The following is a 26214-nucleotide window of genomic DNA, read 5'->3' on the forward strand; positions in this document are numbered from 1 at the left end:
GCCGCCACCTGGGGCGCAGGAAGGGGGGTTCTGGGGAGGAGGCAGCGCCCCGCCCAGAGAAGCGGGGGGGGGGGCTCGGCGCGCCGCTGGAACGGGAAGGGACGGCTCTCGGGACTGCCCGGAGAGCCACCGGCAAACCCCATACCATGGACAGTACTCGGAGACTTGGGGAGGCGCTGGGAAGCAACTTGTCTTTTATGAGTGATCAGAGTAAGAAGAGCTCACATTTAAGTGCTAGGAACAGTGCTTTGCACACCTTAGGTCCGATTCTCTGGACAACTCGGGTGGGATTTTTAGTCCCCGTTTTCAGAGGAGGAAACCGAGGTTGGGGAAGGTTCGTTCACCTTGCTTTGTCCAGAGACACAGCTAGTGTAGCAGAGACCAGCCACAGATCTGGCTCCCGCAGACCCAGCAGCCCCTACCCCTTAAACTTCCACTTGTCCTTTTATTAACTCTTATTTTTAAGGTTTGTTTATTATTTTTAAAAGATTGTATTTATTTACTCATGAGAGACACAAAGAGGCAGAGATAGGCAGAGGGAGAAGCAGACTCCCTGCAGGCAGCCCGATGCGGGACTCAATCCCAGGACCCCAGGATCACTACCTGAGCCAAACAAAGACAGGCGCTCAACCGCTGAGCCACCCAGGGGCCCCTAAAGTTTATTTATTTAAGTAATCTCACGTGGGGCTCAAACTCACAACCCTGAGACCAAGAGCCACATGCTCGCTCCTGACTGAGCCGCCAGGTGCCCTGTCCTCTCTGTCCTTTTATTAACTTTTGCCAGCTATCCCAGCAGGGGAAAAAAAATAATGATCAAAAGGGAAAGGAGGACCTCTGTACCTGGATTCAGGTGGAAGAAGCTGACATTGGCAATACCTGCTAAGGCCAAAGACGATGAGTGTAGGCTCCCCTGAGGAGGAGAAACCTAGTCTGAGCTTGAAGAATAGAGAGACGCTGGTGAGGTGGGGAGCTTGATTAAGTGTGGAAGCAAAATCCTGTGGGAATCTAGTTGTTCAACAAATACCTATCTGTAGGACGTAGGATAAATTTGAAGAATGGTCTTTTCATCATGGGGGGGGGGGGGCGCAGGGAGAGAATCCCTGGCTGTTATCAGATTCTCTAAGGACTCTACAGCCCCAAAACAGGTTAAGAACACTGCTGTGAACAATAAAGGGGATCTCATGTGGCATAGACTCTCCAACATCTTTTCTCTGATCCCTCAGTTTTCTACCCAGCCTCTCCTTTTCTGGAGGAGACCTCAGGGAGTCGGCCAGTGCACCGACACTCTGCCGCAGGGGTCTCGAGCCAGGGGAAATAGGGCAATCCTTGGACAAGAGAGGAGGAAAGCCGTTGGAAAGTTCAGGAAAGCACATGGAACCCCAAACCTCGATTCCTGGATGAACCAAATCTAGAGGGCAGTTGGGTGCTCCCTGAAGCTGGAAAGCTGCCATTTCAAAGCTGCCTGTAGTTTTTCGTCATACAAGAGGTGGTGACTTGATGGCCCTTTGGAGGAGACCGTACCTCGGTTCTAGGAAGACCACTCAAAGGGGCAATGTAGCTTTGCAAATGTGAAACGAAGACTGCGGTCAAAAATAGAGCTACCAGAACCACCTGTGACTCTCAGGAGTGGAAAGTGCTCTCCTGGTCAGGTCGTAGGCAGAGAACTATAGCTCTGGGGCTTGTTCCTTTTGGGGGGAAAGTGGCTTTATTTACTTTTTTTAAAGAGGGATTTCGGAATGTGTTCTTGGAAAAGGTTCTGTTTCATCTAGGACTTTGTGAGATGTTGGGCACAATCTCTCTGGGGCCCAGAATGCAGTTGGAGGGACCCTACTGGCTTCAGGACTGGCAGTCTGGGGACAGTTGAGAACCAGCACCATTGGCTTGGGGTCTGACCTGGCTCTCTTGCTGTGAGCATTGTCAGAGGTGGCCTCAGTCAGCCTCCTTGGAGGGCTTGGGGGCTAGGCTAGGCTTTCAAGTCTTTCCAGCAGGGGCTCTCTGGGCCCAATGACCCTGCTCAACAGGATGCCCCCTCCATCCTCAACCGGGGCCAGGGCCCAGGCCTCCACGAGGCATCTGCAAACTGTATGGCACTGGTGCCATTATCTTCCGGGTGGGAGTGGGAGGGCAGGAGACTGAGGATCCTGAATCAGTTTGGAGGCAGAGAGAGGGACCAAAGGAGGGTTTGAAGGTGGTGTGAGCACCAGAGTTTTGGGAGCATCTAGAACTGGGGCAGTGAGCACAGAAGACTGGAAGCCCAGACTGGTTTCTCCTTGACCCAGAATGCACACAGCCCTCACTTTTGCCTGCTCCTCGCCCTGTCCTGGGTGACGGGGGCACCTGTGCCAAAGCAGGCAGGCACTTAGACAGTTTGCAAGGAATTTTGGTTAGCAGTGGCAGATGGCTGAGGGGTCCCAGCCTCAGCCGGCTCACTCCCATGGTGCTCCCACGCACCTCGGCCGCAGCTACTGCCCTTGTGCTCACAGCTGCCAGCACAGTCTCCAGCCCAGACCTCCCTCCTCAGCTTCAGGCCAGTGAAAGGCCACCGACAACCCCTCTATATGCCTGGTGGTTCCTCTGAGTTGGCATCCTTTCCAAACGCATGCCCTCATCTTCTTTCCAAAGAACATCATCATATTGGACAAATTCGTAGGACCCAGGAAACAGGATTTCACAGGACATGCAGGAAAGCTCAGAGGGGTTGTATGGACTTTTGAGAGATGACTTGGGGACACTGTGAAGGCCAGGGTCAGCACTAACCCCTTCTTCCTTCCAGATGAATGTGTATACCTCTTTGCTTCTTGTCCTTTTTCATACGGTTTGTCAAATTGAATTTGTCCTGACTTAAGCTTCAGGGCAGGGATCATGTCCCTTTCACTTCTGTATCTCTGGGGTCTCCCTAGTGTCTGACATATAGGTAACTAATCACTGTTTGTTGAATGAATAAATATCCTTGTTCATCACTCAAAATTGCAGATCCCTCTTGGGGTCTCTCAGTCCTTTCCTGCCTTTCTATTGCCTTGACGCTCTCTGCTTCGTTCCTCCAGAAACCAGCCTCCTTCTTCCCCAGCCCCAGCCTTTTCTGCAGCTCTTTTACCCTGGGCTGCTTCATGGAACGTGGGTAGTGAGCGCCCCCCATGCTGGATTGTCTACAAGCAGAGGCAGTGTATGCGCATGTCAGGGTGCCCTGGAGGGTAGGACACAGATTAGTGACAGTGGGATGGGGCAAGGTGTGGTTCACTGTGTCATTAAACATCGAGGCCCCCAGAAAGCCTGGGGTCTGTCCCAAGGGTAGGGTTTTCTTGTAACTTCAGGTCCCGAGCACTGGGGACTGTGCGTGCATGTGAGAGCTGGCCTGTTGGGTCAGAGAACACACCTGTGCCACCCGCTCTGCCTGTGTTCCGTGCCCCATGTCCCAGAACTGCAGGATGGAGGCGAGCAATGGAAAATCCGGGCCAGGCCCGATTCCTGACTCTCCACGGCCATCAGCGGCTTTGACGCAGTCAGCCCCACTGCCCGGGAAAGGATCCGACACAGCACGGAAGTAAATAAATAACTTAAGAGTAATAAATAGGGGTCCAGCTCCCGCCAGTGGGTATAGGCCAGTGCGCGCAATGCAACCGCGCCTCCTCCTCCGGTCCGCGCCCCCCAGGCCTGGTCAAGGCTTGGCGGCCCGGCCACTGCAGGGGGGGGGGGGCGCTGGGCGACTGCAGGGTTGGGGGCGGGGCTGGCTCCGGGGCCTGGTCCGTGGGGCCTGGTCCGTGCCAGTCCGTGCGCAGCGGGTCCTGCGGGCTCCAGAGCCGACGTGTCCGTGTCTGCGGGGCGGGCACCCTGGGGGCGCGGGTCCGTGGGCCCTCCGCCTCTCGGGGCTGCTGGCATCACTCACCCGCCGGCTCCGAGGGGGCCCCGCGGCCGAGGGTGCAGTCCGCCGGGCCCCGGGGCGAGGCCTCAGCCCAGGCAGCCGCAGGCGGTGGCCGACAGGCGGTCCACGGTCCTCCAGGTGCTGTTGACGTCCATGAAGGAGACGGCCTCGTAGCGCGTGGGGCGGCAGCACGGCTGGCTGGCGGGCCGCGAGCCCGGGGGCGGCCGCAGCGCCCCGGCGCCCAGCAGGCTGGCCAGGCTCAGGTCGTGCGCGGAGCGCGCGCGGCGGCACGAGCCGCTGCAGAAGCGGAAGCGCACCAGCTCGTCGGAGCTGTGGCCCAGGCCGAGCGCGCGCACCGGCACCAGCTGCGAGCGCAGGCGGCAGCCCCGCGCCCCCGCGCGGCCCCCCCGGCCCCCCGCCCGCGCCGCACGGCCCCCGCGGGAGGGCGCGGGCGAGGGCGCGGGCGGCGCGGGCGCGGCCCGGGGCGGGGGCGGCGGCCGCCGGGCTCTTCCGCCGCACGTGCGCGCCGCGCGGCCCCCTGCAAGGAGACGGAGTCACGCGCCGGGCCCCGCCCCCGCCCCGCCCCGCCCCGCCCCCCGCCGTCACCTACCCGGCAGGTGGCCCGTAGGGGGCGCCGGGGCCGGAGCCGGGCCGAGGCGCGGGGCGGGACTGCGGGGCGCGGGGCCCAGGGAGGCCTCGGCGACGCTGCTGAGCAGGGCCAGGGCGGCCAGGGCGGGCCACAGGGCGGGCTGCGCGGAGACAGGGTGGGAGGAAGAGGGCCCCCCCGGCTCGGGTGGGGGCAGCGCGGGAAGGGATCGGAGAGGCTGCGCGCCTAGCTGGGTGCGGGGAGCCCCCTTAGGATGCAGGGCGGGGGAGGGCGGGGGAGGGCGGGTCCGCTGCCCCGGGGCGCCCCGGGGCGCCCAGGGGCGAGCTGGCACCCGTGGACGCCGACTTCCCTCCTGCGGCCTGCCCAGGCCAAGCCCTGTGCTCCCTCCCCGCTCAGACCACTTCCCTCCATTCGGGGCGGCGGTGCCGGGAGGGCCGCTCACCTGCCGCCTAGGCTGCGGCCAGGGGGGCAGCACGGAAGGGCTTCCACATCCGGACTCCATCTCTGTCAGGACCCGGAGCTCCCATCAGCCGCGGCTGACCTGGTCGCCGCCCCTCCTCTCGAGGCAACTTGGAACATTGAGAGAGGAGTTATCCTTTGGGCAGGTCATCCCTCCACTTCGGTGTCTCCAGACGAGGTCCAAGGGGCTCGGACAGCTGGACTCAAGCCAGGAGGAGAAGTAGCTGCATTGAGAACCTAACTATGAGTTGGTGCTTTGCACCTGTCCCCGCTTGCAGTCCTCAGAGCTCCAGGCCGTGGACGGCATAATCCGCATTTTCCACCCAAGCAAATAAGACTCAGAGAAGCTCAGCGGCTGCCTGACATCACAAGGCCTCTTGCCCCAGGACCTCCCTGCTCGGCGCTGCAGGGCCGGAGCTGCCAGCAGCAGCCGGAGAAGGGACTAGTTGGACATGTGTGGTCCCACCTACAGAGAGCTTCCTCTCCATGTCCCAGACAGGGCCTAGGGAGGATTTGGGGTTGACATCAGCGACGCCCCGGCCTCAGCCTGTGTTGCCCACCCAGCGCTGCTGGCCCGGGCTCCCCTGCCTGCTCTGCCTGGGTCCAGAGCCGCCAGGGTGCTCTCATCTCACCGCAGATGCCCCTCAGGAGCCCGCCGCGGTTGGGGCTGAGGGGTCCTCGCACAGAGGGCCTGGGCCTGGCTCCCCGAGGCCACCAGGGGGCAGCATTGCCAAGCCTGCAGACTCAAAGGGTGGGTGGGGGGTGGGCTTTCCACTCGGCTCAAATAGACTCCGCGGTGAGCAGCTCCCAGGAGGGCCAGTCAGGCCTCCACTGCAGCCAGGTCTTGGAGGGCTGGCCCAGGTCTTGGAGGGCTGGCCCAGGTCTGTCCGCCCTCCAGCTTCCTGTGCACCTGGGAGTCTGCCCCCCCACTCCCCCGGCCACATCAGGTTCCCCCACAAGCCATCCTTCCTGAGCCCAGCCCAGGGAGCCTTGCAGAGCCCCACCAACTTTTGGTGAACCCACACTGGCTGGCATTCCTCCCTCTGGGGCCCTGGAGCCCTCCCTGGCTCATCCGCCCTTAGGTCCCAGGTGTCACCCTCCACTCCCCCCTGCCCCCCAGGCCACAGCACACAGGACGTCTGCATACCTGTGGACCAGACCTCGCCGGGCCTCCCAGGTGTGGTCCTCCAGGGCCAGGTGTGCCTTACTAATTGAATGAGGCCTTGAGGGGCCAGGCTAGTGGCTGTTCTCTTCGCTGGAGGGCGGGCAGGGCTGGGCAGCCTCAGTGGCCCCCTGCGCTAGGGGGAGCTCAGGAGCAGGTCTCTAGAGGGCAGGGCAGGCCCAGTCTCCCTCCTGGCAGCCTGGGGCCACTTGGTCCTCCAGTCCTCCCGCCTGCCAGCCAGCCAGATACTCACCGCGGGAGGGTCCTCCTCCGTGTTCTTCTAGGCACCTTTCCTGGGACCAGTGCTGGCCTTTCCTCCGCAGCTGAACAGGCTCATGCCCAGGGCTCTGCCCCTGGCAGCGCGTCTCTTAGCCAAGAGTGTGGCCTTGGCAGCCGGTGTGCGCCCTGTAGCGGCCGCGGGAGCCTCACATTACAGCGGGCGAGCGCAGTCCGGCCAGCGACAGGGGGACTGAGGGCTGGGAGGGGCGGAGAGCCGTGCCTCCAGCCCAGGAGAGGGAGGATGCGAGGGGGAGCGGAGGGGGGCTATCCGGCCCGCGCCCCCTCGCCCCGCGGCTGGGACGGGGTGGGCCAACAGGTCGGCTTACCGCAGTGCAGGGCTCTGGGTCCGGGACACAGTAGGGCTGGCGCCCGAGGGACCTGCTGCTGGCAGAGCCCGTGGGCCGTGTCTGGGGGCCGGGCTCAACTCCATCTCTCGGCAGCCTCCTGCCCGCCGCCATCCGGTGTCAAATTCCAGCCCCGGCGTCACCGGATCCCGGGGTGGGGCCCGCAGCGCCCCCGCCCAACCCCACCTTTCAGGGCTCACCTGGCCGCTCCACCTGCTGGGATCCGGTCTCCCCCCCACCCCCCCCCAATCCCCGGCCAATGCTAGGTGCCCCGAGCAGGGCGGGGAGGTGGGGGGAGGAGACGCGGGGAAGGGACCCTGGGACGCAGGGTGAAGCCGGCGCAGCGGAGAGGCACGGAACTAGGCGTTCAGAGTTTGTAGACACGCGAAGTAGGGAGCTGGGAGGCTGGGCTGAGGGCGGGCGGGGAGGGGACGGGTAGGTCCCTGCCTCGGCCGGGGATGGGGGCGCCGAGATCGGCGTGGTGTCCCGGGTCCCGCACCCGCAGGGTCTGGCCCACCGCTAGCTCCTCTCCGCAGATGCGGGGAAGGTGTCTGGGCGCCGGGGTGCTGCGCTGGCCTCCTGGAGCCTGACCCTGCTCCAGCCGCGCCTGGGGCTTGGGACACACCCTGGCAAACCCGTGCTCCAGCCTCGCCGGGCCAGCGGCCGAAGGGAGGGTCACAGAGGAGAAACGTAAGCAAGGCTCCTAGGTAGGAGCTGGAGGCTAGTATTTCAGGTGCCTAATGACGGCAATTTGGCAGGTGGGGTGGAGGTGGCCTGAGTAACGCCAATAGAGGTAAGGAAAGGCCAGGTGCCACGCATCATGCTAGGGGGTCTGGACTTTATACCAGTGGCCCTGGGGACCACCGAGGGGTGTCAGGCAAAATGTTGTGACCAGACACACATCGCAGTGACTGGCTGCGGCCGGCTGGATGGTCTGGGGAGACCGAAGCAGGCTGCGGGGAGAGGGGAGTCTGAGTTAGAGACGCGGGGTGAGCAGGGTGCTGCAAGGCTCTTCAGACCACACCTGCTGGAAAACTCAGTTGGTGCCTGATTAGATGGGGTGAAGTGACCAGGCGGAGGGGGTGCCCGCTGGCAGCTGGGGCTCCCTCCAGGAGGACAAGCTGGACACGGGAGCTCAGGGTTGGACGGGTGGAGTCGGAGGGGCCTGCGGATCACCCCCGGGGCAATGTCCAGGAAGTGTCTGAAGCTGTGGCCCCGAGCAAAGTGGAGAGCTGGGCTGAAGGTGGCAATTTGGGAACTGTCCACCAACCGACAACTGGAAGCCGTGGGTGGGGCCCAAAGTGCTCAGGGGACGTGTGTGGACCAGCTTTACCTTGCCAATGCATCGGAATCACCCGTGGACCTTTAAAAACCACCCACATCTGGGCCCCACCCCAGACCTGAATCAGAATCTTGGGGTAGGCATGTGCAGTCTTCCAGCCCGCACCGGTTTATCCTGGTGGATGGCGGCGGCGGGAACCACAGCTTCGTGAGAGCAGCTTCCGTGCAGTACAAGCCAGGCCTCAGAGCAATGTGGGGCCGGGGGGTGGCAAGGGGGGCTGTCCGCAGGCTTGACAGGCCCCCTGTGGGACAGGGGACCAAGCAGTGAGTAGCTCCTCGCTTTGCTGCCTCCTGCAACCTGGGGCTTGCGCAGCCCCGCTGCCTCCTGCAGGCATGCAGCCTGCGCCCCGTGACTCCAGGGGACGCCATTCCCATAGAATAGGATGTGCGTTGGAGTTGGAGTCCTGCCCTGTTTCCAGCAACATCCCAAGGGAGCCCTGGGTGTGCCTGTCCCTCAGGGCCTTGCTTTCTTTCCAAACCTCAGCGGACACTTCTGCCTGAGGACAAAGCACAGCAGTGCAGGGGCATTGGGAGGCTGGTGGTCCTTGGGATGGCAAGGACTCTAGGATTGGGGCGGCTGCCTCACTCTGCCCCAGTGGCAGCTCTGGCAGGAAGCTCACTCGCTGGCCTCAGGTGCACGTGGGTGTTGGCCCCAATCTCAGGCCCCGGGCATACCGGGAGGGTAGAGACCAGATTCTAGGGCTCTCCAGGGATGGGGTCCAGGATGTCCTTTCTCGGGTTCACCTGAGGGTGCGTAGAGCTGGGCTGTGCCTTCCTGTCCTGTGTAGGTTAAGGGGAGCTGAGGGAAGCGGGAGAGGGTGTGCCTTTGTGCTCTGGGGGGGGGGGGGGTAGGGGTGGGGCACATTCTCCAGAGTTCGGCCTGGCCAGGAGCAAGTGTGGCCTGTGAGCCTGTGTCGGGGGCTCGGCATATAGCTTTCCTGTGCTTGCAGGAATCTCCGCATACCGAGCTGGGACTCTGGGGACCCGGGGGGCGCTGTCCTAAGGCTGTGGACGTGTCCGTGGGGCTCCTTTAGGGTAGGACAGACTACCCTATGACTACCCCTGCCCTCATACTTCTGGTCTGCCTCTTAAGGCAAAGAGGGTGCAGCCCGTGTGGGATGGGAGAGGCTTCTGAAGGCCCCCCAGGTGGCCCCCAAGCTACCCAGGTCCTGCAGTTCACAGAAGAAGAGACAGGGACCCAGCAGTCTGTGGGCTAGAGAGATGGCCCTTGGGTTTAAGGCAGTAGCTGAGGCCCCAGGCTCCTGTTTCTTCTAGGAAAGTCAGAGAAAGCGAGAGGAGGCCAGATTCAGGAAGAGCTTTATTGCTTCCAGGATGGCTGCCACAGCCTGTGTGAGGTCCTTGAGCCTCGCTTCCTTCTGGTCCAGGCTAAAGGCAGAGCCCAAGGACCTGACAGTCTCATTGCTGAAATCCCGAACAGCTGCCAAGTTGGTCAGTTCAGGCTGGGGCACTGTCCTATGGATCAGCGGCTGCTGGGGAGGGGGGGGCGTTCCCACCGCTTAGGCTGGGCCTCACCTCCCGAGCTTTGAAGTCCTCTCTGCTTAACCCAGGGTCTGTCTTGTTGGCTTAAGTGATGGCTCCAGGGTTTCCCTGTGCGGTAGTTAGGGGCTGGTGAATGGGAATACCCCATCTTCTCCTCAAGAAAGGCCAGTATCATGAGCTGGAGGGTGCTGGCGGGAGGCCCTGCCCACCTCCCTGTAGCCCCAAGCAGGGCACAGGCGAGTCACGGCACCCCCACTCTACAGGGAGCCTGCTGGTACTACTACCCGGTGGGCCGCCTACGGGGCCTCTTTCTGCACGGCAAGTGGACCAAAGGACCAAACTTGACATCTCCAACCTTGTTTAAAAATAAATTATCCCTACCCTCCCCCCTACCCAAATTCACAAAATGATAATACACCAAACACTGATTGGAGAAATTATTCCAGCAGCAGCCCTGCGGCCTGATGTCCACTTCCTGCATGCTGGGCCTGCTGGGCACGGCCGGTGGCCTCCTGGCCCTCTGGTTTCAAGGACCCAGGCTGAGAATGAGCCTAAGTGCTGGTCTCTGAGGCTGGCCTCTGGGCGGACACAGCTCTGGCTGCCCTGCCAAGGCCTCGCCAGCCCTGGGGCCCCTTGGCACTGTCCTTCTCTGGGTCTGAAGACTCCTGCGCCTTTCAGGCAGAGCCAGACCGAGGCCAATGAAGTGGACAGGTGGCGGTGGCTGCGGGTTCCTCTTGGCGGTGCCAGGACCTCCGTGGCCATGTGCTAGGCCAACCTCAGATGCCGCTGGTTAGGTCGGTGATGACGCGCGCCTTCACCAGCTTGCGCAGAAACTCTTTCTCTCGCTGGATATTGTGTGTCCAGGACTGAAAGGAAAGGCACGGGGAAGTGATGAGTGGAGCTTGGCACTCTCTTCTGACCACCACTCTCCCAGCGCCCTGTGACTGTGGGAAATCTGCTCTCCGAGTCCCAGGGCTCCTCCTCCTCCCTTCCCAGAACCTCTTTCCACCCCCCTACAAGAACTACGCCTCTTTCCTTCTGAGTCTTAGGAGATGTAAGACCTTCTGGCCTTGTTTCCACAGACTTGGCCTCGTCGCAGTACGTCCAGGGCACCTGGGTCCTAGGCACCCTGAGGATAGGCAATGTGAGTCAGGGAGATGTGGCCCAGGCCTGGGGGGTGGGCCCTGCCGGAAGGAGAACCGTGTGGGGTGGCTGAGTCATCCTCGGGCCTGATGCAATGCAGTCTCCAGGCTGATGAAATCCTGCCTCTCCGATCAGAGGAGCCAGGGGGCCTGAGGACAAGAGGCTCACCTTTCTGTTAATTTGGAAATCACAGGGAACATGCCGCCTTCTGGGGCTTTCCTGGGTGAACACTGCACCCAGGCTTGGGCTCTCCTGGTCCCGCGTACTCAGACCAGGAGGCTCTGGTGGCTAAGTCTCTCAGAATGAAAAAAGACTGGTGGCCTGACTCAGGGAAAGCTGACAGCCTCTTGGAGGTCTGTCCGCACCCGCGTGCTCCGCTCTACGTCAGCACTGAGCCTCACCGCCTTCTTCACGGGCACTGCTGACCTGCTCGGGACCGACGGCTCTGTCCCGGCCCTGTTCTCATCCAGTCACCTTTCTCCAACCTGAGGCCAGAGATCTTTTCAATCTGAAACTCAGACAAAATTCCCTATATCCTCTGAATATCCCCTTCAGTATCTTGGGCTGACCACGAACCCGGCTGCCCCAAGGACAGTGTCCCCCCGACATCTCTCCAATGTGACTGTTTCTTCTCTCCCGCTCCATGCTCCATGGCGCCTGGAAGGTCTACAGGGTCTTCCTCTCTCAATTGCTGCGTCCACACCACTGTCTCTCCAAACTCCCCAAAACCTCTGGGCCCCCCCTTGAGGCTCCTGTCATGACATTCTGCTGTCTGTGAACTGCTGCAGACCCCCAGCGCGATCTGCCCTCCTCCCTTAAGGAGTCAATCATCCAGCACACTCTCTTTGAAGGAGGGGCCTGTTTGGCACACAGTGGGTGCTCAATAAAGATGTGCCGATGGAGATTAGATTTGTGGGTCAGAACACAGAGGCTTGGAGGACTGGCAGGGCCAGGATCTGAACAAGTGTGTAAACTTGTACTGCTCTTTCCTGCTTGCCCTTTGTCACCCCCAGGAAGAAGCAGTCAGCCTGATGGGTTAGTTTCAAGAACACCCACTGGGAGTCACTGATGGCTAAAAGCTCGGTGGAAGACTGGACTTTCTTTTTTTTTTTTTTTAAAGCTTATTTATTTATTTTTTTTACTAATCTCTACACCTATCACGAGGTTCACACTCATGAACCTGATACCAAGAGTTGCATGCTCTTCTGACTGGGCCAGCCAGGCACCCCAAAACTGGAATTTTTTATGATATTAAGTAATTATTAATTTAAAAAAAATTTTTAGGTGTGATAATGGTATCATGATGGTTTTTTGGAAGTTCCTATCTTTTGGAGAAAGTTACCGAAATATTTATGCCTGGAATGATATGGTATCTGAGACTTGTTTCCAAATAACCAGTGGGGTGGGGTGCATGACAGGAAGAACAGATGAACACCGGGCAGGTGCTGATACTTGAGGGAGTGAGTGACAGGTGCATGAGAGTTCATTATATTATTTTCTACATTTATGAATAGGTTTGACAGTGTCCATGATAAAATAGTAAAAAAAAGGTCGGCCCTGGGCTGTAGCCCTCTGGGGCCAGGCAACGCCTCCTCATTCCCCCTCCGGTACAGATGGTGCAGGAGCTTACGAGTGGGCTACACTATGCTGTCTATACTGTCTCCAGGCAGTCCTGGGTCCCTGGGCTCAGCGGGACCCCTGATTCTGGACATAGCTGTCCTTCTGACACCTCTTTTTCCATCTTTATCTCTGGCTCCCCATCCTTGGTCCAGTCACTAACCACCGGTGCTGCCCTGACCGCCTGCACTTTGTACTCTGGGCTCCCTGGGGTATGCCCTTCAGGCCGGCCGCCTATCTGAACAGGCAGCTGGGCTCACAGAGCACTAATGGACATTTCCAGCCTGAGTTTCCCCGCTGAGTGGCACAGTCCTGTGTGAGCCCCCTTCGGCCTTGACCGAGCTGCTGCTCCGTCCCTCTCCTCGTTCTCCTCCCCTCCTCGTTCTCCTCCCCCCTTCCGGGGAGCACGTCCTATGCCCATGCCCGCCTCTCTGCACAGCATCTACCCACTGCTCAGCTAGCAGTCTAGCTCCTAGTCACTGGCCATTTCCCACTACTCCTCTTACTGGACTCCTGGATGGCACCTGGCATGGTGGACAGTGCGTGAACACCCTTGGTCTCTGCAACCCCGCACCTTAGGAACTCTTCCCTACTTTGGCTCTGTCTCCTCTCTAAACTCCCTTGAAATCCCTTGTACATCCTCCAGCCTGTGACCCTTGCTCTGCTTGTCTCCACAGCCCACCCGCTTCTGCTGGGTCTGGAGAATGGACCTGTGGGCCGACTGCAGGGGAAGTGGTGCTCGGGCCAGTGTGCTGCATGGTTCAGTTGCTTCCTGGAGACACTCAAGGAAGAGATGCAGCAGGGATCCTAAACCCAGGCATTTCCAGGGAGTCCTCATCTAGGATATTGGGAGGTAACAGTGATGAGCACGGATAAAACATTAGTAATAATGGCTAACATTTATGAGTGCTTACTATGTGCCAGGCCTTTCTTTTTTCACACGTCATTGTGTCTAATCTTCCCCAAACCTAGGCGGTAGGTGCTGTCATTACCCTTTTACTGGTAAGGAAAGAAAGGTACAGAGCCAGGTTCTAAACCCAGGCCATTTGATCTCCTGGTGTGAAGTCCCCAGCACCCTGCATGGAGGGGGTGCAGCAGATGCCAGAAGCCTCAAGCCAGCCAGTGTCAGAGGATAATTGGAGGGGGAGTGTCAGGAGGGCAGCCTGGCCTGAAAACTGAGATCTTTCTTTGGCATAAGGAAGGGAATGGGCTCCACCAGAGGGCTTCAGGGAAGGTGCTGTCCTCCCTCATTCCTATATCGAGGCAAGCCTGGGCCCTGCTGATTTAAAATTCCGTTTCTGTCTGTCTTCTCATCAACACTGAGCAGTTCCTGGTCAGGAGTCTTCATCTCTTGCCTAGACTGCCGTGATGCCCTTCCAGCTAGTTTGACCTCTGCCTTGTGCCGCTCTATTTGATGCTGCAGCCACAGTGACCTGCTACATGCTGATCTACAGCCTAAAACCCCTCCGTGGCTCCTCCTGGCCTTCAGAGTCAAGTCCAAACTCTTCACCATGGCACAGAAAGCCCCGGGTGAGCTGGCTACAGCTTCTCACCCTCTGCCTGAAACTCTGACACAAAGTTTACACAAAAAAAGTTTGTAAGAGACCAAAGATACAAGGAACCAGAAGCCAGAAGCCAGGTAAGAGCTGTGCTAGTGGTTCAGAGGGGGTGGTGGCAGGGGGCAAGAGAGCAAGAAGATACAGGAGAAGAGACACAGATGGAAAGACCACTGGGCTCCTGGCAACAAGGAGGCAGGGCCTGGAACCACTGCCGAGGAGGATGGCATCAGACAGTGGAGCTGACCTAGACCCAGGATGGGCGCCCTGCTCCTGAACCCCGCTCCAGGCAACAGGAAGGTTGCTTCTGGTTTCCCAAGGCTCTCTCTTAAATTCCTGCAGTAACTTCCCATCACTTGAGATGTCCTGAGTGAACCAACAAGTGTGAGACCATACAGATGGTAACTCAAGCTACAGGTGGGGATGCCAATCTCCTGGAGGATGTGGAGAGTGAGAAGAGAAGGCGGTCCAGGACGGAGCCCTAGCGAACGCGGACCTTTCGGGGGTGGACTGAAATCAAGGACGCCGAGAAAGAGAAGGAGAGAGACCGGCGTGTGAAGTAAGAGGAACACCAGAGACTACAGGCTCACCAGTCTGAGCAGGAAAAGTTTCAAAGAGGAAGATGGTCAACAGAAAAAGCGTTTCTGGGAGGTCAGGAAAGATGAGGCTTCCATGTGTCCACTGGATTTGACAGCTTTGAGCTGAGTCGCTGGTGACCTTAGAGGGAGACATGGCAGGTGAACGGGGCAGCCAGGGAGGGAGGAGGGCAGACGGGGCGAGTCCTTCTTGCAGGGAGGGTCGGGGAGCTTTCAGGGAGTACAGGGCTCTGGGTTGGAGAAGCACGTGCGAAAGGGTAATGAGCAGGAAGGAGGGCTGGCTGGGATGGGAACCCCTATATTTACAGAACTAGGAATCTGCACAGATGGGAGGCATCCTCAACACCCCGTCCACCCCATCCCCTCATGTGGGGGCAGAGAAGCTGCTCAAAGCGCCGGCCCACGATGTGCTGGTCCCAGGCTGGCGTCAGTGGAAGGCTGACAATGGAAGTGGAGGGAGTTCTAAGAGGGGCTCCCACGGCTCTGGATGTGAAGGCAGAGATGCTGTCAGAAGTGGCTGATGCCAGCCCAGAGAGCCTCAACGCTGCTGAACATGAGCGCAGCTGGACGTATGGATCACCCGGGAAGCAATTCTGGGTGATAAAGAGCTTCAGCTCTTCAGTGCTCCCCTTCACAGGGGAGGGAAGAACAGGTACAGGGACTGTCCCCACGCTGACAGGCAACATCTCTGGGTGGTTTGAGGGGGCATGGAAGTCTTCTGGGGGAAGACAGGACTTGCAATAGAGAAGATGGCCCTGAGCTGGAACCAGGATTAGCGTATGACATTTGGGAATAGCAAGGATGAGGCAGGTGCAGGAGCAGGGCAGGGAGAAGGCTAGGGAGGCAAAGTTTGGGGACCAGGGATGGGAAGGGGGCACAGAATACCTGGTGATCAGACCCAAAGGCAGGGAGGGACCTCCAGTGACCCAACCTAGCTAAGGGCAGGGCGAGCCTTCTTGCCAGCTCCAGGCAGCCAGACTAGCCACTGGCTCACCCCTTTCTGTTCGTTTGTGCTGCGTGCACCCCTCCCCCGGCCCCTCCCAGGGACTGCCCCCCGCCCAGCCCGGCACCTCTTTGATGGCTGCCATGCGCACGGTCTCATAGTAGTGCAGGGGCGCGTTGGGCGTGCTCATGTCGTAGCCAAAGCCTGCGACTGCCACCTCATCACAGCCGTGTAGTGCCATGGTCACTGCCACACTGCCAAGGGTCGGGATGTTCTGGAGGGGATGGACATGCAGAATTCAGCTGGAGCACCGAGTTGGGCTGAGAGCCTTAGCCACACTCCCCAGAGCTGAGCTCCATGCCCGAAGACTAGGCCCCCTGCCCCTCACCCTGCTGCCTGGTCCTCCCCTCCCGGGGCATCTCTAAACCGGCTCCCCCTGCCCTCCCCAGGGTCCCGTCCCCTCACCCCGCGGCCCATGAGGCCGTTGTTGAAGGGCAGTCCGATCAGGGTGAAGGCGGCCTCCTGGATGAAGTACGGGTTGAGGATGCGAATCTCAGGGGGCTCCTTGGGCACTCGCGTGGCCACGGATTTCCAGAAGCCATCTGATGCACTCTGCGGACGTAGCATAAGGGGGCATGAGCTGGGCACACAGCTCGTGATGGGACTGCGTGCATGGCAGGGCCCCCGGTCTGTGCAAGCTACCAAGAAACAAGGAGGGGGCCCATGGTAGAGGGATGAGCTGGTGTGTGTTGGGGTGGGGTGGGGAGGGGCTGGGGATGTAGGATGTAGGACAGAGGGACAAGAGTATGTGGCAGGGCCACAGTGTGCAATGGAGGACACGGGGTGAACTGCCCACAAAGGTCAGGGGCACACCGTGTGGGGCCTCGAGGCGTGCTGCTCTGGTCTGAGGGGGTGCTTGGGTCAGCAGGAAGACCCGGCCGCCCAGCTGTCCCCTCCCATTGGCAGCCAACGGAGGGGCCTGCGAGGAGCCTGCCCTCTCTCTATCTGCTCTGCTGGGCTCGCCTCCAGCAGTCCCTTCTGCTGTCTCTCCCTGCTTTCCAGTCAACTGTTCTAAAGTGAACCTGAAAAATAAGGATAGAACATGAGCTAGTAAGGCACAGCAGACCACGGTAAGCCACTGATCAGCAGTGGGGGACTTTAGACAACGGACAAGCTCTCAGAGCTCCAGTTTCTGTAACTGCAAAGTGGAGATCTCAGGGAGCTCGGGCCCATACGGAAAAGGCATCAGCTCTGAAACCTGCCATCCCAGCATCCATTCCAGGGCCACAACATCCTCTCCTGGTTGTCTCCCTCCCTCCAGTTCCCACCCCTACGTGTCTGTTCAGCACATGAGCCCTTCCTCGTCTAGTCCCTGAAGCAGGTCACTCTAGGGACCTCTCAGGAGCATTTTACCCCTTGCCCTGCTATGGCCCCAGGCTAGGGAACCCCTGGACTTGGGCTCAACCCAATCAGCCACTTTTTCTACCCTGGGTTTTCTACTGGGTTCTGAGTACTGCTGGAGGGAAAATCTAACCACCCCTGCAGACTGGTGGCATTACCAAGCCATGGATTCCAACCTGGTATTTCAGGGCATTTGTTATTTGCCCAGGAAACCTAAGAAAAATCAACTAAACTTAGAATGGACAGAATAATTTCATACTGGGATCTGTACTCCAACAGGAAACAGTCACTAGAAATAATACAGATCCCAATTGCAATCCTAACAAAAATATCAAATACTGACTGATAGACTTAAAGATACGTGACCTCTAAAAAAAACAAAACAAAACAAAACCCCTACAATCCTTTATTGATAAATATTTAAAAATGACTTTAAAACAAAAACAACAGGAGGGGATCCCAGGGTGGCTATATATATAGATATATATATAGTTATGAGATGTATATGTATATATAGTTATGCTAAAGGAAGATTCACGGTCAGTGGGTACAAGATGATTTTCTCAGCAAGTGATATTTGAAAATTTGCTTTTTAGAAAAGAAGATCCTTTTACCTCCTTTCCTCGTACTGTCCACAAAATAACTAAATGCTGAAAAAGCAAAACTAAAAGAAAACTGACGTATATATTTTATCACTGAACTTTCTACATGTTAATATAGTGTTAGAAATAAATTTTTAAAAGATTCTGACTTGGTAAACCTTTTTAAGGGCTTTGGTATATCCAAAATAAAATAAGTAAGACTAAGAGGGGAAACAAAAAAGTGAGAAACATTTTGTCACAAATAATAACTACATATTTTAAAAATTCATGAAAGTTAATGAGACACCGTAAAAATAGAACATAAAATAAGGTTAATAAGCATAAAAAAACTCAATAGTGACAGAGATGCAAATTAAAATAAGATGCTATTTATCCTCTAAAATACGTGTATGTGTATGTATGTATCTCCGTGACCAGATCTTGGTGCTTGTGGTGGGAAGTACACACCCAGGTGGAGTTCCCTGTACTGCTACAGGAGTAAAATTGGTAGAGCCTTTCTAAAAAGCAATCTGACATTATGTATCAACAGCATCAAGGCTGTTTTTATACCTGACGACTGCAACATTTCTCTTCTAAAAGTAACCAGAATGGTGAAGACCTTTGTAAAAAAGCTGTTTATCCCAGTGTTCTTGATAAAAGTGAAATTCAAACCAGAAAATACCCCAGAAGTATACAGCAGAGGTTTGGTTAAATGATAAATCTATATAACTGAATGTTAGATATCAAAAGTATGTTTTCTTGAACACCCGGGTGGCTCAGCAGTTGAGCGCCTGCCTTCGGTCCAGGGCCTGATCCTGGAGTCCCGGGATCGAGTCCCACGTTGGGCTCCCTGCATGGAGCCTGCTTCTCCCTCTGCCTATGTCTCTGCCTCTCTCTGTGTGTCTCTCAGGAATAAATAAAGAAAATCTTAACCAAAAAAAATTTTTTTAAATTTGTATTTATTTATTTATTTTAATTAAAAAATGTTTTCTAAGAACCGTGTCACCAGGATATATCATAGCTTAGTTAACCATCTGCTGTTGCTAGACATGGACATGGTTTCTGGTTTCCCCAGATCTGCTCTGTCCCTCTTCTACTATCTATATGCTCTTCTCTTTTACTATTTGTCCTCTCTCTTCTACTATCCACCCCATCTTCCAAACCAGAAACCCGGGAATCCACATTGGATTTTTGGTCTCTCCAGCCCACCCTGGCTTACTGGTCATCTGCTTTTTTCGATTCCTCTTCTTAGAATTCCACAGGCCCTAAGGCAGGGACAATAGGACACAGTAGGAAAGGGAAGGGCGGGGATGGCCGAGATCTTATGCAGACCTGGGGAGGAGCCCCTCCTGAGAAGGCCAGGTGTGGACTGAAAGGAATGCAGGTGCCAGCCTGTGCCAGGCCCCTGTCCCTTCTGCGGAGCCTGGCAGGCCTCAACAGTTCCCCACCTGGGGTTCCTGCCCATGCCTGCCCCCCACACCTGAAGAGCAGAAGGCGGAGGGGCACAGCTAAGGGTGTGCAAGGCTCCTGGCTAGTTTTCAGAAACATTACTTGATTTCTATGTCCTCTACTTTCAACCACTTCATAGGTACAGATTCTAAGATGAAGCAACATGCTCAATATAGGTCACGCAAGTGGCTGGGCCAATAATCAAACTTGAGTGCCATGATGCCAAGATGGTCAATGGACCACCGTCACTACTGTTCCTGCCTTAGGAATTCTAGGGCCTGGGGTTAAGGATGAATGGGACCTCCCCTCTGCCCTCCAGCAGCTCTGAGGTGAGTTGGGGTCACCTGGTAGGTGTCCCATATCCCATTTCACAGAGGGCCCTGGGGATCAGAGAGGCTAGGGGAGAATCTGGCTGGTCCAACCTCAGAATCTCGTTCTCTCCATGACACGAGATGTCCTCTCTGAAACAACGTCTGAAGTCCCTTATGTGACCACTATGCGAAACTGTTGGAAATTGGCTTATTAGCTCAAACCCTCTGTGAGATTCTGACAAAGGTTCAGTGGGGAGGAGAAGCAGCTGATCTGGCCACTTAGGTACGAGGGTACTGCGTGTGTCACATTTACTGGGATAAGGCAAGAAGTCTTTCTCTCTCACACCCACACACACCCCTCTTTTTAACTTCCTGCTTCCACGCAGCATGGGCCCAGCCTCTGCTCCCAGCCTCCGGGGAAAGGAGCCCTGTGCTTGGGTCTCGAGTCCCAGAGAGCCCTGTATGAGAGCGCTGGGAACTGGCACACTGAACAATTCCGTGGCTCTCTTTTATTCTTCCCATCTGTCACTGTCCTGAGGCAGAGCCTCCTCAGGAATTTCAGGGAAAGGAGGAGTAAGACCAAAATATGATTTGGGGCATTTCGGGGTTTCCCCAGCCATAAAAATATCAAGTACCAACAAAACCCCAGCCTAGCTCCTAAAATAAAAGCTATGGCTTCTCAGAAGACCCTACACATGATATTTTGCATACCACTGCGGAGGGTCGCAGGATCCCCGAAGCCAAGGGCTCTGCTGACTTCTGATTAAGAATCTCTGCTATCGGGCAGCCCCCGATGGCCCAGCAGTTTAGCGCCGCCTTCAGCCCAGGGCCTGATCCTGGAGATCTGGGATCGAGTCCCATGTCAGGCTCCCTGCATGGAGCCTGCTTCTCCCTCTGCCTGTGTCCCTGCCCCACCCCCCTGTCTCTTGTGAATAAACAAATAAAATTAAAAAAAAAAAAAGAATCTCTGCTATCAGGATGGGCGAACTAGGTGATGGGGCTTAAGGAGGGCACTTGTGATGAGCACCAGGTGTTACAGGGAAGCACTGCACCACTAAATTCTACACTGGAAACTAAATAGACACTGTATGTTAACTAACTGAATTTAAGTAAAGACTTATTTAATAAGGGGGACGGCTCAGTGGTTGAGCATCTGCCTTTGGCTCAGGTCATGATCCCAGGTCCTGGGATCGAGTCCCACATTGGGCTCCCCAAAGGGAGCCCGCTTCTCCCTCTGCCTATGTCTCTGCCTCTCTCTGTGTCTCTCATGAATAAACAAAATCTAAAAGAAAAAAAAAACCCTTGGAAAGGGAAAAAAAAAAAAAGAATCTCGGTATTGGGTAAGAAGGGAAGAGAACCCTGTAACCAGCTCTACTGATGGGGCAGGTGGAAGCAGCAGTGCCCGGGGTGGAGGTGGGGGGACTGGCAGGAACCAGGGGAGAGATGGGGAATGCGGTAGAGGAGCGGAGCCCTGGAGTCCACAAAACTGAGGTTCACGTCCTGATTCCACACGTGTGTGACCTGGGGCAGAGGAGTAATCTCTTTAAGCCTCAACTTCCTCGTGCCTAACGGGGATGACAGGACCCACTGGCAGAGGGCTGGGAGGGCTATCCCAGAGGCCCTGCCCGTCGGCACACAGCACAGGCCCCCTAAGTCTGATCTCCTAGGACTGTGAACCAGGGTCACAGAAGTGGAGAGTGAAGTAGAGGGTGTGGTCGGCAGTGCTGGATGCCACACAGGCAGTGCACAGACACACAGACGTTCAAATGGATGGGGGGACGCTTTGCCCTGTGGTTCCCTGCAGGAGGGCAGTGGGCGCTGGAGCCGTCCCCAGCTGGGTGACACTGCCAAGCCCGCCACCAGAATACAGCCCTGTCCCAGAGGGCCTACCCAAATTTGGCCCTGAGGCCTCTCACGGCTCATTTCCTTGCCCCACAGGACACAACCCAGAGGCCCATAGAGCCAGCCCATGACACTGGCCCCAGAATGGTCAAACCTCTCCCCAAGGCCAGCTGTGCGCTGCATTCCTTGTCTAGTCCCTCCCCCTCCAGGAATGTCCCTGCCTCAGTCAAGTCTGGACCCAGCTCATCAGTGTGCCCTGCTCTTCAGAACAGCCAAGAGCAGTGGGGAAAGCTTCTGGGAAGAAAACGCCTCCCCAGCCGAGCCCCTGCTGTTTGCCTTTGCAGGGTCTCCTCCCCTCCCAGAGGAGGTGAGAGGTCTGGGAGTAGAGGGGCTCACTGTGGGCTGGCTTTCTGCGGCCCAGAGCAGGGCAGGCGATCTCCCTCCTGCTCCCTGCTGCTGCAGCCTTGGGACAGGCCACCACCTCTCCCTGGGGGTCACCCCAACAGCCACCAGGCCTCCCAACTCCCCTTCCAATTCCTTCACTTTCCTGTGCAAATCAGATCTGCACACTCTCAGGACTAAAATGTTCAGTGGCTTTCCACAGCCGACTGAGACAGCTTGGCAGGGTAATTAAGAGTGTAGGTCTGGTTTTTGTTTTTGTTTTCCTAAGCCAACAGGAATCTGAAATGCAAAAAAAAAAAAAAAAAAAAAAGGAATCTGAAATGCAGTGGAAAAGACAGGGTTGTATCCAAATACCTCAATATATGGTAGGGTTAGGGTTATTATAATGCGAGAAAGAGCCAGAGAGAGGTTTAAAATATCTGCTATACTTATTTAAGATATATACAAAGGAGACATATCCAAAAACATTCATGTGCATGGCACATAAAATGGAAGGGCATGGTGACACACTAACAGAACCATATAAGCAAAATGAAGAGCTCGAGGGGCACCTGGGAGGCTCAGTCTGCCGTTAAGTGTTCAACTCTTTTTTTTTTTTTTTAATTTATTTATTTGACAGAGTGGGCACAAGCAGGGGGAGTGCAGGCAGAGGGAGAGGGAGAAGCAGGCTCCCTGCATAGCAGAGTGCCCGATGCAGGGCTCCATCCCAGGACCCTGGGATCATAACCTGGGCCGAAGGCAGATTCTCAACTGACTGAACCACCCAAGGCGCCCCAGTGTCCAGCTCTTGATTTTGGATCAGGTCATGAACTCAGGGTCGTGAGATCGAACCCTGCATTGGGCTCCAAACTAGGCTTGTGGGATCTGCCTAAGATTCTCTCTCTCTCTCTCTCATTCCCTCTGCCCTTCCCCCTCCCTTTCTTACAAAAAAAAATGAGCTCAAAAAGAAGGCTATTTATAGTTGCAAATATTTCAGAGCTAGTGAGTACCCTGGATCAACGAAATACCTGAGTGCTTGCTATATATAAATATATTCTTTAATATCTCGGACAACCAACAACCCTCAAAGCACAGATTTCAATCACACAAAAAGAGACATTGAACAGCATCTGGTCTGGTCTCCTGCTAAAGAAACCAAGGCCCAGTAGGATTGTTTTCTTATCCAATCTATTTTCCCGAAGGATCCACCACCATCATTCTTCCCCAACAGCCCAGGTGTGAGTCCTCCATCTCCTTTGACCCTTCCCCTCTCCCTCACCCCCAGGAACTAAGCAACTACCAAACCTTTGGCTTCTGGGCAGATCCATCACACAACCATATGCCTCCCACCTTCAAGCTCTCTGTCCGCCCACCCTGGCTGACGGCCTGGGTTGCCTCCATGATTCCATAGGTCTGTCTTTGAACGCTCACACCCTAACCTGACCAACTCTGTGTCCCAACCACGTTATTTGCCCCTTGTACGTCACCTTATCCTCATCTACAAAATAAGGAAAATGGGTGGCTCAGTTGGTTAAGCATCTGCCTTTGGCTCAGGTCATGATCCTGGGGTCCTGAGATCCAGCTCCCTCTGCTCCTCCTCCTGCTTGTGCTCTCTCTCTCTCAAATGAATAAATAAAATCTTTAAAATAAGTAAATAAATAAAAGTGAACTTATCCCTTTAAAAAAATAAGGAAAATAAGAATAGTTCCTCCTGCATAGTGGTTTTGTGCTATGACATGTAAGTCCTGCATGCAGTGTTTGGCAACAAGTCAGCTCGCTGGCCTTTGCTATTATTTCTACCACAGGATGAAGTCCAAGCTCCTTGATGTGACCCTTTACTAGGGACCCATTACCAGACCCTTTACCGTCTGTCCCGTCTACCCAGCCTCACCTGCAACCCTCGCCCCTACATCCACACAAGCCACCCCCAATGCTTGTAAGCCAGAGACAAAATTACAAACAGAAGCCCACATACCACACTTCTGAATTTTAGATCCTAAATATTTGAAAGTTACAGATCAAGACCTCAAGCTGTTCAATAAGATAATTCTATTCTCCCTTGAAAAAACACCTGGAAACCCAGGTTTGAATTTAGAACCCGGACTCCTGCAGATCTGTGCCAGGCTGGGGTGGTGTCAGGAGAGCCAGCCCCAGCCTGCCTCCCTTCCCTCTCCACTCCAGCTCCCACCCCACACCATGAGAAGTGCTGTGCACAGGTGAGCGGACTCCCTAGCCCGCACATCCACCTTCTGCTCCCAGCCTCTGCAAACAGCCCTCCTTGGTCTACGCAGCGAGGTATACAGTGTCTTCAGGAGGATGGAAGTAGACTTGGCACCACCACTAACACAAGAAATCCTGAGGTCTCTAGGAGCTGGTGACAGTCTACCCAGTGGGGATGGGCCCACGTGGGCATCTCCCTCTTGCCTGCATATTCTTTTTCACACCAGAGCAAACAATGTGGCTAGAGGAGAGCCAGGCGCCCTCTCGGCCAGGTCTAAGGGCACTACTGCACTCATGCCAGTCACGCTGGATTATTTTTAATTCACCAAATATACCACACTGGTTACCAGTGCTCCTCTCTGTGCCCCAAACTTCATCTAGCACCTATAAGAGGCCGGGGCAGGCAGCTGGGTAGGGTCCTGAGTTTATTTAAGTGTCTTGGACACCAAGAAGAAATGGGAGTGGCAGGACCTTTTCTGGCCAGGTGGCACTTGCCCTGTGCCCAGGCCCTCTTGCCCTCCCTGACACACTCATCCCTGGGCCCTGGCCTGGCTGACTCTCACTGTGGTGATCGTCAGTGAATGCAGGAGGAGCACGGTGTGCCCAGTGTTGCCATATGCACTGTCTCGCTCTCTCCTGAGGGCAGTCTGACAGGGAGCCACTCAGGGAAGCTTTTCGAATCCCCAGTGTACAGAGGAGGAAACTCAGAGATGTGGGCCGAGGCAGAGGAACCATCCGTGCCCAACGCAGAATCCAGCGCTGCCTTGCAGACCTGGCTCATGCTGGAGGAGCACGGGCCGGGGGCTGTGTGGTATGTGGCTGTGACAGCAGCTGGCCCAAGCGCCCACCCCGGCTGTGGGGTCGCCGCACTGCTGCTTCACACTCCTTCGTGTCACTGAACTATACTTTGCACAATAAACCCCTCAGGTGATATTTGGGTTTGGCCATTATAAATAACACCATAATAATAATCTTTGTGTGCAGATTTGTCCTTCCTTTGGTGTTGGTGCCAAGTGTCATTTCCTTGCCAAAAATCTTGTCCCCATTTACACTGTGACCAGTAGCCTCTGAGAGCACCTGTCACTGCCCTCTTGCCAGAATCACGTATTATGATTTTATTTTAATCTTTTTAAAAAGATTTTATTTATTCATGAGACCCACCAAGAGAGGCAGAGACACAGGCAGAGGGAGAAGCAGGCTCCACGCAGGAAGCCCGATGCGGGACTTGATCCCAGGACCCCAGGATCATGCCCTGAGTTGAAGGCAGACGCTCAACCACTGAGCCACCCAGGGATCCCACATATTATGATTTTAAACACATGTGGCAGGTGATAAAGGCACCCTGTTGCCTTCACACGAATTTTCTCTGCTGCAAAGTTGAGCATATTTGTGTTGTTCCCAGTTGTAGTTCTTCCTGTGTGATCTGTTCGGTCTCCTGCCCTTCTCTCTGCTCGGGTCCTACTGGCTTTCTTGTCAACTTCCGTAACAATAACCAGTGGTCTGTCGTCTTTCCCAAACACACTTTTCAAGGTTTTGTGCTATCTCCCGTCTTTTCGTTGTTGTCAATTCAGTATAAATTTTCATATGTTATTAATCTGAGCTCTCCTAGCACGCCTATCCCTTGAAAGTTCTTTTCCCTCCAGGGATCTGATTTCTGTTCTACTCACTTTAAGGTTCCCTTTGGTCGTATTTTTTTGGGAATATTTTTACTTTTTAGCCCATTTGGGATTTACCTTGATGTGCGCTATGAGGAGAGGGTCAGAAAACCTTTTTGAACGCTGTATTTGGAAAAAGCGGTGAACAGAAATAGCTTCGTGAGGCTAACAGACAACTCCAAGAGGCAGGGCGCCAGGGAGACGGGGCGGTTCTCACCTCTTCATCGAGGACAGTGATCTTGACCCGCAGAAGGAAGATCAAACGTGGCTGAGGGAAAAGACGCCCAGGGGAGGCAAGGGGAGAGCCGGGGTCTGGATCTAAAAGAACGGCCTCCCAGGGCCATGAAAGAGGGAGGCAGCCTGGCTGAGAGGAAAGAGCCCTGACTGAAGGGCTGGAAGACCTGGGTTGGAATCCTGGCTCTACCAGAGCTTCCTGCCCTACTCTGGGCCTCAGTTTCCACACGTATTTATTCGCTTGTGGGTGGCTGACTTTTGTTAAAGACGCTGCTAGAGATGATAGGCCTAGAGAGACAAATGCCACCGTCCCTGTCCGCCAGGGCCTTGTAAGAGCTGAGAGGAACGTAAACCCTCGTGTAGGACAGAGGGAGGAGTGTTCCGGTGTGGGGGCGGGAAACGGGATACCTATTCCGCCACAGCCAGAGCGGAGGGTGTATGTTGGGTGCAAGAAAGAGGGGGCGAGGACAAGGAAGGGGCTGGGGTTGGCAGGGGCCGGGTCGTGGAGCCTGGTTTTACTACAGCTGAGCCTGTGTCCAGACCTCCTGGGGGGATCATTACAACAGGCCGTTGGGCCGGCCCCAGACTTTCTCATGAGGCCAAAGGTGGAGCCCAAATGCATTTCTGACACGTTTCCAGGTGAGGCCTACGCTGTGGGCATGAGACGTGTAGGCAGTGGGAAGCGTTAGGCAGAAGGAACCAACCAGACGGACACCCCTGGGGAGGATTCTTTT

At 55.9% G+C, this 26214-nt stretch overlaps 2 protein-coding genes across 5 annotated transcripts in view; both read right to left on the bottom strand.

Moving 5' to 3' along the window:
• Window positions 1-538: 538 nt before the first annotated feature.
• Window positions 539-6903, bottom strand: ARTN (artemin). The gene is made up of 5 exons (XM_055341760.1): window positions 6693-6903; window positions 6341-6492; window positions 4909-5149; window positions 4470-4608; window positions 539-4397 (listed from the first exon to the last, which is right to left on the bottom strand). The coding sequence occupies exons 3-5, from the start codon at window positions 4966-4968 to the stop codon at window positions 3946-3948; spliced, it is 651 nt and encodes a 216-aa protein (XP_055197735.1). The 5' UTR covers window positions 4969-5149; window positions 6341-6492; window positions 6693-6903; the 3' UTR covers window positions 539-3945.
• Window positions 6904-9352: 2449 nt separating this feature from the next.
• ST3GAL3 (ST3 beta-galactoside alpha-2,3-sialyltransferase 3) overlaps window positions 9353-26214 on the bottom strand; it is a 194103-nt gene continuing 177241 nt past the window's right edge. For all 4 annotated transcript variants that reach the window (XM_055341757.1, XM_055341758.1, XM_055341755.1 and 1 more), the window contains 3 exons: window positions 15872-16018; window positions 15534-15680; window positions 9353-10417 (listed from right to left, as the gene is read on the bottom strand). In XM_055341757.1, coding sequence (XP_055197732.1) covers window positions 10328-10417; window positions 15534-15680; window positions 15872-16018 — 384 coding nt within the window. In that variant the 3' untranslated portion in view covers window positions 9353-10327. The remainder of the gene's footprint in view (window positions 10418-15533; window positions 15681-15871; window positions 16019-26214) is intronic.

This window comes from Nyctereutes procyonoides, unplaced genomic scaffold (genome assembly GCF_905146905.1).
Source record: "Nyctereutes procyonoides isolate TBG_1078 unplaced genomic scaffold, NYPRO_anot_genome, whole genome shotgun sequence".
In the NCBI taxonomy this organism is placed as follows: Eukaryota; Metazoa; Chordata; class Mammalia; order Carnivora; family Canidae; genus Nyctereutes; species Nyctereutes procyonoides.

Coding starts and splice junctions, on each gene's coding strand:
- ARTN (XM_055341760.1), bottom strand. CDS start 4,968: ATGGAGTCCGGATGTGGAAGCCCTTCCGTGCTGCCCCCCTGGCCGCAG. Junction 4,609..4,908: donor GGCCGCAGCCTAGGCGGCAG/GTGAGCGGCCCT, acceptor GTCTCCGCGCAG/CCCGCCCTGTGGCCCGCCCT. Junction 4,398..4,469: donor CCCTACGGGCCACCTGCCGG/GTAGGTGACGGC, acceptor GTCTCCTTGCAG/GGGGCCGCGCGGCGCGCACG.